General features: G+C 35.7%; 1 protein-coding gene across 5 annotated transcripts in view; it reads right to left on the reverse strand.

Annotated features, from left to right (window-relative positions):
• The window catches only part of TRRAP (transformation/transcription domain associated protein), a 102816-nt gene that overhangs the window by 52860 nt on the left and 37527 nt on the right, over positions 1–12429 (reverse strand). For all 5 annotated transcript variants that reach the window (XM_075058757.1, XM_075058758.1, XM_075058759.1 and 2 more), the window contains 14 exons: positions 10563–10682; positions 10114–10233; positions 9572–9736; positions 8974–9155; positions 8492–8690; positions 7955–8083; positions 7024–7290; positions 6239–6445; positions 5185–5343; positions 4964–5098; positions 4658–4768; positions 3225–3371; positions 838–1051; positions 19–144 (listed from right to left, as the gene is read on the reverse strand). In XM_075058757.1, the coding sequence (XP_074914858.1) occupies positions 19–144; positions 838–1051; positions 3225–3371; positions 4658–4768; positions 4964–5098; positions 5185–5343; positions 6239–6445; positions 7024–7290; positions 7955–8083; positions 8492–8690; positions 8974–9155; positions 9572–9736; positions 10114–10233; positions 10563–10682 (2281 nt within the window). The remainder of the gene's footprint in view (positions 1–18; positions 145–837; positions 1052–3224; positions 3372–4657; positions 4769–4963; positions 5099–5184; positions 5344–6238; positions 6446–7023; positions 7291–7954; positions 8084–8491; positions 8691–8973; positions 9156–9571; positions 9737–10113; positions 10234–10562; positions 10683–12429) is intronic.

A 12429-nucleotide genomic window follows, 5' to 3' on the forward strand; every position in this document is an offset into this window, starting at 1 on the left:
GAGATGTGGGAAACTTACCGAAGAGCTGAGAAGGGTTAGCATTAGTGGCTTTTTCATAATTAGTAAGTCCTTCATAAATAACCTTTCCGACTGCAGCATAAAGGCACTCCAGCTCTTCATACTTTGAAGCTACACTTGAGGTACCTGCAGATTGCAGAGTTGTGTTCACTTCTGGTAACATTAGCCACAGCACAGGCAAGGAACAGTTACACTGTGAACATACAGTCATCTATACCATCACCAGAACTTTATCTTGCTAATAAACCAAGGTAACACAAGCAGATCCCTCATTTATATAAACGTCTTTATTATCCAACCAATATGTCATCTTTAACAGTGCACCACTACTTCTAAATAACTCATTTTGATGAGAAGTCTTAGATTACTGATTGATTTTTTTTAAGATAATCTTATCTAAATCAGTTTATATCAAGACACAGCATATTACCTATTGTCTGTCTTTTTGACACTCTATCTCCCTTCCTTGTTTTAGCAAAACAGCAAAGCTTAACAACTAAAAAATTGCACTTCTGAAGCTGAAAAATTATAATTGCAAAAATACATTAAATTTATAGCATGCATTTCTTGAACCAAAGTTATGACAGCCACAGGTTATTAAGTTTTTATGTCAATGGATAATGATGTATTCCACATGATTACTTATTTCAGCTTTTCTTTTTTTAAACAGAGGTTGAAAGTGCAAGCTAAAATGGACCATTAAATGCAGGAATCATAAAACAGAACATTAGCACATTCTAAAGAGTGTCTTCACCCCGCCCTTAATCACTTAAGTTATGCAGCAATAAAGGATAAAAGGAGGAAGAAAATACCACATACTTGGTTCTGTAGGGAAAATACCCATCAAGCGAGAAAGCAAACTGTGGACTGCTCTCAAAACCTTGGTGTTTCCACAAGTCATACAAGCTGCTACGCCTCGTTGCAGGGGTTTGAAGCTGCTAAGGATAGCAGGGGGCTGCAGTACAGTTAACAGGAAACTTAAGACCTCTAAGCCAGTGCAAATGTTGGCAAAGTTGGCCTGATTGGGTTGTTCCTAAAGAGAACACATACAAAAAGGCAGTGAGTGGGGGAAATCACACAAGTATTACACGGATTAGTAAGTCCAGATCAAATCTGTTGAAAACCTGTAATAAGGTTGAGGTTTCTACACTAGTGATATTTCGCATCAATCATTTGGGTAAGTCATGCAATATAAAACTGTAAAATACAAGGCGCTATAAAATCTTTAACCATAAAAATGTTACTTAAGCATTTACAGGTATGTTCCTTCTGGTGTTTCTTGTGATCCCCAGTTTTGAAATTTGCCTGCAACCTCACTGGTTAGAAATGCTTTCAAACAGAGAATCATGTTTTATCTCCCTGTCAACATCTTTCACAGACAGGTCTTCAGTGAAGAGCTACAACAGCATATTCAATGGTAAGTTATAGCTTAAAGGTTAGAAAAGGAGATATTTGGAACTAAAGAAAAAAAAAATGAAAATAAAATATCCCTGGACATATATTTGTAAACCTACAAAATTATCATTAAAATAGTAAATTAGGTTGTTTGCTAAAGAAGCCTTAATTCTTTTTTCTGATCCTCTTGTATAACTGATGCCACATAGCACAAAATTAAGATATAAAATTCCTGTTCCAGGGGGTTCATATCCTTGTATTAAGTAAACATCAACAACATCCACTTTCCTTGGGTCTGAGGGGTGGTATGGTGCATTTGTTCTGAGGTGGGGGAAGGAGAAGTGGAGTGGGCTACGTTTTGATTTTGGCTCAACCTTAGATGCAGAGCACTTTGTCCACCTTCCCCAAATTCATGAAAGATGATAAACTGGAAGATTTGTCTGAAAAATGTCGAGGAAAAAGATAGCAGTTCACATTCCAGAAACATATGAACTCTCTGAATTGCACTCTCTAATGTCATTTTTACACCTCCACCATCTTCCCCCTGTTCCAGAAAGCGAGGGCAACGCTCCTCTATACATGACATGCAGCTATTCTTCAGCAGCCAGCCCATAGATACTCACAACTTCTCTGTCTTCAGTGCAGAGGAATCACTCAAAGTCATGACTTTCCTGAAGTCATACTGCTGTTACTGCACAGCCTCCATCACTAAATAGCTTTGCAACTGTGTAAGTGAGGAAGATGAGCAGGAGGTAATCCTTGTGCAAAAATCATCAGAATTGACTGCAGTACTTCCTATTGTAGGCTATCAAATGCCATCAACAGGAAAAAAAATCTGAATTTTAATGGCAATTTTCACTCAAGTTGCACACTACTTGGGAAAAGATGAGTAAAGCAACAAATATGAGCTCCCTGGAGAGCTATCAACGCTTGTAAATCCAAAACAAAGAGAGTCACATCAAAAACTCTTCCAACAGAAGGAGAACAGGATGAAAGTACATACTTGCCCTCTCAAGGACTATCTCCATAAAGACAACAGCATTATCAAAAGTATAGCACATGTAGATCAACATTTGGAAAAAATGGGCCACAGTGAGTTTTCATGTAAGCTTAGACATTTCAAAGTTTACCAAAGTAGGATATATTAATCCTGTATTCAAAGAAAAAGAAAAGTGACATCAAGAAAGCTCCTAAAAATTTAACAAAGTAATTTTTTTAACAAAAAAAAAATTAACAAAATTTAACAAAGTCTATTAAATAGTATGATACAAATAAAATAGGTGTAGAAAAAGTTATTATATGGCAAAAAGCACATAAACAGCATACAGATGATAAACAAAGTAAGTTGTATTATCAAATACAGAAAGTTAGCCTTTCAGTGAACTTCATATTGCCATAATGTAGTCTGAAAACTAGAAACCAATGAAACCAGATCTCAATTTGTAAAACTTCCTACTAACAAAAAAGAACCCAACACAAAAACCACCACACAAAAACCAACAAAACAAAACAAGCCCACAAAAACTGCCAACCAGTAGGCTATCCAAACAAGCAAACTACAACCTATTTCAAAATCAAACTAATACAGGAAGTTAATCCACCTGCTCCTAAGTTTATTTTAATATTTGTAAGTACTGCAGCTATACAAATTATAACCAGTGATGCAATTCACATACTTAACAATTTATGTATTTCATTACAAAAAAGAAAAGATTAAGGCTGTAAAAATCAGTATCCAGATATCATTAGTACTCAATCAACATATGTGCTAGTGAAACCTAAAGACCTACAAGGACGAGAACGTTACCTACCACAGTCATTAGCAGCTTATCAAACCACTGCAACTTCAGTTCTGATTTTGGCCACATGTCTGGTCGTAAAGCTGTTTTCAGAAGGTTGACACAGCGGCGAGACAGCAATTCCCCAGGAGACCCAGCAGTATTTGAGTTGTCATTTACCTAGCAATTAATCAGAGTTAACAAATTGACACTGTTTTGTAACCAACTCATTAATTTATTATGCATTCCAAGGAAGCATATAATTTCTTATTTCTGCAATGGATGAGCTTAAGTAGTTTTATCAGTACAGTCACAGAGTATTTAACTGCATAAAAAGCTGACAACTAATAGTAAACAACGGAACTGGTGTCTAAATTACTAGCTAATTATCCCAAATCACCCATCAGAGGTATATTTAAAAAAAGTTTAATCCCATACTTTATTAATACAACTCTGAACATGCTCAAGATGGTTAATCTTTTCTGTTTGCAAGGTATCCATAAATATAGGTAGCTCTTTACTTGATTCATCTCTATACTTCAAGAGCACATCTATTCTGCGCAAAGGACTGTGGTGTACAAAATCCCACATTACTTACCAGCTGAGCCTGCTACAGAAGCAGAAGCCATAAAATTTGTCAGCTTTGAGCTACACCCAGCTAATTTTCCCCACTCTAGAAAATTTAATTCTTAAAAAAAATTTGGTGAAAAGCTGTAATTCTACATGCTGTATGAAAAGAAGTAATTCCATGTATACGATCATGAAAATACAATTACAATAGTTATCCTTAGATACGTAATTGACATAGTCTTTCCCTATTAAACTCTCTAAATATTCTTCAGGTTTGGGGTAAAATATTCTTGCCATTAAATCTAGGCAACAGAACAAGCATACTTTGCAGCATCAGGCAAATACATAAATGAATTAAAAAAAACGCTTATGGGAACTTTAAGTCTTTGCCTGGCTTCAGCCAAATTCTAGTCATGTTTATTTCAATCATGTCACTCCTGATATAGTACTTTGTGGAAAAGAGAAAGTAAAGAACAAACAAAATGCTAGAAGTGATAGAGAGCACAGTAAAATGGAGACTCTTTCAATTTCAAAATCTGGATTGCAACCGTTCACATTTAAAGTTTTAATTTCTAAGTGCACGCTTCCTGCATCAAGCTATAAATGTACAATGCCAAGAATAAGAAGCTAAAGCATACCTCCCATGAATAACATCCATCATTTGTGAAATTAAATACATGCAGAAGCTGGTTATCAAATTCAATTTCTTTCCTCCTTAAAATAAAAACATTTTACTTTTTGTACAATTTCATATTAAAGTTTGTAACCTTTCAGCAACAGAAAGTATATAAACACTAAAATAATCCAAGCATAAAAGGACTCTTATGAAAAGAGGAGTCTATTGTTTTGGCTACTCATGCTGCATTGGTATTTGCATACCAGAATAAACACACTACCTGGCAAGCAATTCTAATCAAGAAATTCACAACTGTATCTGTATGCTGCTTGTCAATTGGCTTGGAAAGTAGTGCATCAGCTCCTGGCAAGGACTGGCTACGTCCAAATACCTGCATGTATACAAAACACAAAAACCATAAGCAATGTTGAATAAGGATAACAACAGCAGAACAGATTTAAAATAGTTTCTAAAACTATAACCTTCAATTCAGGGAGTTTCGAGTTATATGGAAAATTATGCTAAATTGCTTAGTCAGTACAGGTTATAATTTCATTGTCTCTGAAAAAATCTGATTTTTTCTTACAGCACTTATCGCTCCTGTAGCTGTCCTGAATCGTTTCACTTCTTGGCCAGAATCCACAGACAATCCTCTTTTAACAGCAGATGAGGCAGAACTTGCTCCTTCTCCACTCACACTTGAATCCATATCTGAATCTGGCTGAAATATCAGCAATGTGCACATTAAAAAAAAAGCATTTAACTGGGTAACAGTTCAATCTTTACCAGTTTGTTTAGACTTCCTACCTGCTGGTCTTTAATTCTTTGCAATTCCCATTTAATAACTACTTCAGCAAGATCCACAGCTAATTTTCTTTGCTCTATCGTAACACTGGGAGTGAAGCCCAGTCTCTGCATGGCACTAACCATATGCTGAACCAAGTGATGTCTCACTGGATAATAAACCTGAAAAGATGGTTTCACAGTCATGTTAGCCATTAATCAATAAAATTCTATGCAAAAACTACAGAGTCAAAATAAAGCAAAATGGTAAAATAGTCTTTAATCCCAAAGTTTGCTAAATCTGTACCATGTTCAAATTCTGCAATCCAGAAAAGTAACTGGTGCTTTGAAAATGAAATTTTGGTTACAATCTTCAGTAGGGACTACTGATTTCATGTACCCAAATGAAGATGTTCTTTTCAAGATACATGGTTTTTCTCAAGGACCAATCATTCCAATTTTTTGCTGATCATTTTAGATAGCTACAACTCACAGTTGAACACACTTGGATATTTTTTTAAAAAGCACTGAGGCATCGATTCCTGAAAAGTGACTGAAATGCATATTAGCTAGCTGTCACTTTGGATCATATTTTAATATGCATTTTCAAAAATGCTCCTATATTGACATTCTGCAGCATTCCCCCATTTGTTTAATGTTTCCCAACATACATTAGCTGGAGATAAAAGTTACCTAGTTGACCTGACATAATATATAAAGTCAAACAAACAAGGATTACTGGAGGATGGAAAAAGAATATGGTTCTGCGCTTTTTTTAAACAACCTTAAAGAGTCTTCACAGCTCTGTTAAACAGCACTGCTAACGCACATGCAACAAATTAACCTTGCAGACTTTCACCTAACATTTTGAGTTCTAACTTCAATAAAGGTAAAGCTTAATAAGTGGTCTGCTATTTAATTTTAGTGGGTTTTTTTCAGTTTTAAATACCTTTGCAGACAGCTGATGCCTTTTGAAGCTAAACCATATAAATCAGATTATGTTATTTTCTAATCAAACTGTAGTTTACCTCCTTGATAGCTGAGATACAGTGACTACCAGAATAACTGGTACAAGTACCTTGAAATGTTGTACTATCAAGTGCAAAATATGTACTAGCTGTGGAACTGTGTGACCCTCTTCCACAATGATTTTTCGTGTCCAGTGAGTCAGCATCTGATGTCCATCCTCCATTCGAGCAGGCACAGCTGGAGTCAGAATAGCCATCGCCTGCCTGACAATAGCTCGGGCCTCCATTGCATGAGCTTTTAGAAGACTGTGAAACACCTAAACAGCAAAGTTTCTGACCAATGTTAATATTATACATATTTACAAAAAATACAGCATTTATAAAGAAACTACAATATACATTTTCTAAACAACACTATTTTTTTTCTAAAGACCCATAATTTGTTAAACACACAATGTTACTTCACCGTCAGAAGTATACTGTGTATACTTCTGTCTCCCTTGTGTTCCCTTTTTCTTCCTCCGTCTCCACTGTCCAATTTGAACTTTTCCTTTGGTACCCACATGCTGTCACAACCAAAACGTCTGTCTCTTAAATGAAGAAACATTACCAATTTTGTTAACTCAGCCAAAAGGACTTTTCATTGTCCCATTTAACTTCTCTGTTTTCACTTATCTTCAAACTTCTTTCTATACTCTCCTATTCCCAAATAAATTTGTATTAATATTTGGATTGCTGCTTTTGTATTTGTTTGCTGCATATGAATTTAACTGTTACTTGTATACTAAGTATCCAAAACTACTGTGCACCCTCTACTCTGCATTTTAAAATAAAAGCGCACCACAGAATTTATCAACATCCCTTAAATGTACGAATACAAGCCCATAGTCAATACCTGCAGAACTATCTTCTTATGTATGGCAAATTTTGCAATGATGTGTGCCAAAAGCAAATGTCCACTGTATTTGCACGCTGGGTCCACACATGCCTTGGACAGGAGGCAAGGCCAAGCAAACGTCATTAGGCGTCGTAGTTTGCTGTTCCGGTTTTTGTTGTTGTCATGAATGTGATGTGGAGCATGCTCAACCAGAAGTGTGGCAAACTGCAAAAGATATATCCTGAGAGAATCCAGCATATCAGCCTGTTTTTCTGGATCAAGTACCTAGTCCCAGGGATGATCAAAGAGGAGAGGAGGAAGGTGAAGAGAAAAAAAAAAAAAAAAGAAAAAAAAGAAAAAGAAAAAAAGAGAGAGAGAAAACCAACTTTATTATCCACAAAAGCAAAGTCCTAGGGTTTTGCTTTTTGAGTGGTTTTTAAGACGACTAATAAATACAACCACTTTTTTGATTCAGTTTAATACCCATAAAACAGCATCCTGAGGTGAGAACTTTTAAATAATGAGCACATCTAGGAACTTCCAAAGTGCTAACCTATTAAAAAAAAAACAAAAACCCAAACCCTAACCCTCACCTTCAATAACAGCTATTTTATATCTGCTAACTGGTTCAATGAAATCGAAGTGAATACAAAGATACTGATGTTCAGCCACAGAAAGCTTTGCTTATGAAAAAGACTAGGATTACAGCCATATAAGGCCCATTTCTAGAGACAGACATTCAAGTCCTAAAGATATCATAAACTGAAAATTGTAGTCCAATCCTACTGATGACTGATGGATCTCGCAACAGTTCAGTTATATATGTGATTTGATATAACTGATCATAATATTTAGAAATACTGCAACTAATACAAATCAGGATTGAAAAACAAAATGAGAGGAACAACTTTTTATTTTCAAACACTTGAATGTAAACAAGGATTGTTACCTTTGTTATAAAAACACTAGTGATGCTTTCTGGATTATCTCCTTCTGGGTTTGGGGGTCCCAACAGCTGTTCACCTTCTCCCTTTTCAAAACTGTACAAGAAAGCAGGATTCAGGATATGTTGCAGCACCTACAGAATATAAACAAAAAAAGTTACACTCAACTAATGGATTCTTCTAATGGCAGTCAACATTCAAGTAACTTCATATGCAAACCTGCACGTTAGACACATCACTGCATTACTAAAGGAAGCTATAAATAAAACCTTAAGAAACAGACACACACAATTTTTCTCCCCTCTTTCCCCCTTTCCAAGGGCAAAGATTCTTAGAAAGTGTAAACTAGTCAGCACTGAAAGCAAGATGAATTGCTGTCTCTGCTTATTATCCCTGTTCTTCAGGTATGATATTTTCACCTAAATGGCTCTGCCAATTATCAAACTCGTTGACATTTAAGTAAGCGAGTTTTGTTGCCCTTGTTCCCAAGAAGAAAATTAAATCTAAATACCAGGCTTCTTGGATTTAATTGCTTTAGTTACCTTGGCTTTGAGTTCGTCTCCAAAGTTTGGGTCATTAAAGTCTACAAACCGGAAGAACAAAGCCCGTTTTTGGGGAATACTGTAGTTTTTGGGGATCTCTTCTTCCATGTATTCCTTTAAGAAAGTCATATTGCAAAGAAATCGACCCGTAAAAGCTCGAAGCAACTGGAAGAGCAACTCTATATCACCATAATTCCTTCTGTAAAAACACATAAAATAAAAAGCTTCTGTGAAAAAATACCCAACCAAACTACTATGCTGATGACTTTGTGAAGAAACTAATCTGGGTTTTAAATGAGCAGAGAGGCAAGAGCAGGCAGTACCAGAGGCATGGTTTTAGAGCTAATATCAGTATTATGAAATATATTAAACTTTCTCTCTAATAACTGCAGACCATTTTTACTAGACCTGTATACCTTTACAGTATTTTTTTTTAATTTTGAAAAGTACACAAGCTACAGGAAATAAATGTTTTTACGTACTTGCAGTAATTCAGTAAGCAGTATGCTAATAGCTTAGGTTCTTTCCAATTTGTGGCAGCCATATTCTCCTTACGATGTCTCTCCTGAAAAGCTTCACTCACCCATACACGTTTCAGTTGATTCACCAAGGAATGTTGATTTGCTAACCAACATTCATCATTCTTAACAATAATACTTATGATCTGTCAAAAGCAAAACAAGACAAACACACAGTCAACATACAGCAGATCTGTCAGTAGAAACAATGACATAAAAGCACTTCTTTAAGGTCAATTAAGGGTTCTAAAATACTCAAAAAAGAAGTCAAATAAAAACTAGTTTAGAACAATTTTTAAATGAATTTCCTTTTTAAAAAAAAGTTTCTGTTGCCATGCTTACCTCTTTTATCTTACTTGATTAAAAAAAAAAAAAGTATGGTTCATTTGAGTCTCTTTTCCCTTCCTAGAGTGACTCTGACTACAAACACTTTACATTTTTACAAGCGGTTCTCTATGAGCTATAATACATATGCATACACTTGAAAGCCTGTATGTAACAGGCTTGTAGCTAAAGAGGTTTTGACTATCTAGTGCAGAGACAAACAAGAATAAATGGATACCTTGATAGCCTGAAACTGTAGATCGAGACGCATTGTGGTAGTGCTTGGAGAACCAGGTCTAACAGCTGCTTGGGTACCAACAGGTAACAGTAGAGTGATAAATCGGTTAGGATTAGCTGCCAGTACATCTCGTAGAGGTTTGGCATCTTTATGTTTTAAGAAACTCTGAAGAAGGGGAAGAAATAATTTTGGTAACAACCTTTAAAAGCAAAAATACCAAAAGGCTATATCATCCTGTAGCTTTTATATTCCACACTAAAGTTGCAGAGGTTATATTTCACATATATAAAAAATAACATCTACAACTTCAGTAATAATCCTACATGATCTGGAAAGGCATAAAATCAACATCTCAGGACAAACAAATACAAAACGGAGAACAGGCATCCTACAGTCAGAGTAAGACCGTGATTAAGTACTACAAGGTCATACAGGGGGAAAAAAAAAAAAAAAAAAAAGAGATGAAAACTATGAGAAACTTTTCATTCATCGGATTTGTGAAGATGAGGGCTTTTTCCTACCGCCCTCCCCACACAGCTTACCATAAACATTCTGCTCCACTGTGGATCATTTAAAGTGGCTTCCATCATGAACAGCTCCACAGTCTGGGATGGATGACGCGTCAAAAATTTTATCAGTGGCTCCCTGAATGGACTGCCAGCCTGAAAGATTCATAAAGCTTAACTTTAAAAAGCAGAGTACAGAGTATTTTCTACTAATTTACTAGGACTCAGAAAAAATACATTTGACTTGGCATTTATGCAGATACAAAATGTTCAGAACTTCCATGATGAGAATTTATTGATAATTTCAAAACTTCACTTTTAAGAGTCTAAGACAAATGTTAACACCACCTAAAAGGCTTGAAGAGCATATTTATTTATTACATCAACTGTTCCCACACCATGTTCAAAATGTTATAATTAATATATGCTAATGTTTAAAAATACTATAAAGCAGAAATATCCGCAATGTTAGCTTCCACTTTTACCTCAATTAACATTGCTCGTTCTGTTTTCATAACAACTTCCAGCAGAGGTTTAACCAAAGTCTGAGGGGCGGCTGGGATCAGATGGAATAAATTTATAATTGCTGAACAAATCTTCATTTCCTACAGGTAAAAAGAAACACAATTAAATTAATATTACCAAATAAATGTATAAAAACAGTATCACACATCCTACCTTTTTTTTCCTCTCTATATTAGCATAGCCAGCAACCAAATGTGAAGAGTTAACACATATACAGCATCTACTTACCATGACGTATGGACAAAATTGCTCTTGTGGAAGTCTGCCCTTCTTCCCTTGTAATATCATGGTTTAATTTTATTTTCTTTGTCAGTATAGTGGTGTTTTACAGGTAAGAGCTAAACACTGTGTAATGATAGCGGTGATGGGGGAGTTACAGAGTGCTCACTGCACTACACCAAGCGGCCCATGCATCAAAAAGCCAGACCTTCCTTTCTAAACAATTTCTCATATATACCCCACAGCCCTAGACTAGACATGAAGAAAAAGACAGCTTTCTCACAGCCCTGTTCAGTATATCTTGCAAACAGCTGGTTACTTCAAAGAAAAGTCAGCTCTGTTCTCCTACTAGACATTAAATTCTTCTTCAGTCCAAAATAATTTTGTGTTTTTCTTTCGCTGTGTAATTTAAATAGGGACTATATTTCAGTTAAATGGAGTGTGGATTTCCTTCAGTATGAAAAGGGAAAGGAAAAAACAAAACAAAACATCCACCCTCACCATCCCTCTAAAGCCAATTTCTAGTATGCAGCATACAAAAGAATATTACCAAGTGCATTGTATTTCTTCAACTGAATTTAAACACAAAGTATTAGGCCCCACTCCTTTAACATGATTTGCCTAGACAGACCCCCACAAGACTTCTCTCATGGATTGAAGTGCAGGACTGAGAACACGTATAAAATCTTTTGAAAGCACTTATGCCTTCACAGAAACTAAAAATCCTGCTCTTCCTAGTACAAACATGCTTAACATCCTTAACAGCAATGTTATCAAAACAACTCTGCCACAGACAAACAGAAGACAATTCACAGCACTGCACTCAAAGGCACAATGCACTCTGCCCAAAACACAACAAAAAAACTAACAGACCACAATTTAAGATAAAGAAAAAAAAATGAAAAACAAACAAAAAAAAAACACAACAACAAAGAACTTCCTGGTGCCTCCACTGAGTTTCTCACCTCTACCCCTTCCGCAGCAGGCTGAACCAAAACAGAAGTCACAGCATGAAAAGAAAAAGCCCACAAAAATATCAAATAAATGAACAAATCAGTATATGCTATTCTTCAGGTTGCAGTTAGAAACTGACTTCAGCAGGGTTATTTTCTCATCTCAAACTGAAAGAATAGAGATGAGTATCCCCCATGCTCTGAATCGCTCTCCTAAGAATTAGGATGAAAAACATCCTTTTTTCTACTTGTACATTGTTTAGACATAGCTTCTCAAATATTTGTACTGAATAAAAAGATATTAGAGATTATTAAGTCAGGGGAGACATTATTTTAGCATCTTCAAAGACAAATTTGTCCAGCATCAATTATGGAACCACTTTCAATACTTGAACTACCAAGCTATAAAGTCCTTCTAATGGGCTGTAATGCAGAATTTCCACCGTGGTGCCATGGTTGACTAGAGGGACAGTCAGAGGCAACCACCTATTCAAAACTTGTTTCTTCAATTACCAGACATGACCTAAAAAACCATGCCTTTCCTTGGGGAGGCAGGGAAGAGAGGAAGAAGGGATTTAAATCAAAGACTTCACTCATTGGGCCAATGAATTAGATCTTAATCGCTACTTAATATGTTATTTTTTAATTTGTTCAT

This window comes from Buteo buteo, chromosome 27 (assembly GCF_964188355.1).
Source record: "Buteo buteo chromosome 27, bButBut1.hap1.1, whole genome shotgun sequence".
NCBI lineage: Eukaryota > Metazoa > Chordata > Aves > Accipitriformes > Accipitridae > Buteo > Buteo buteo.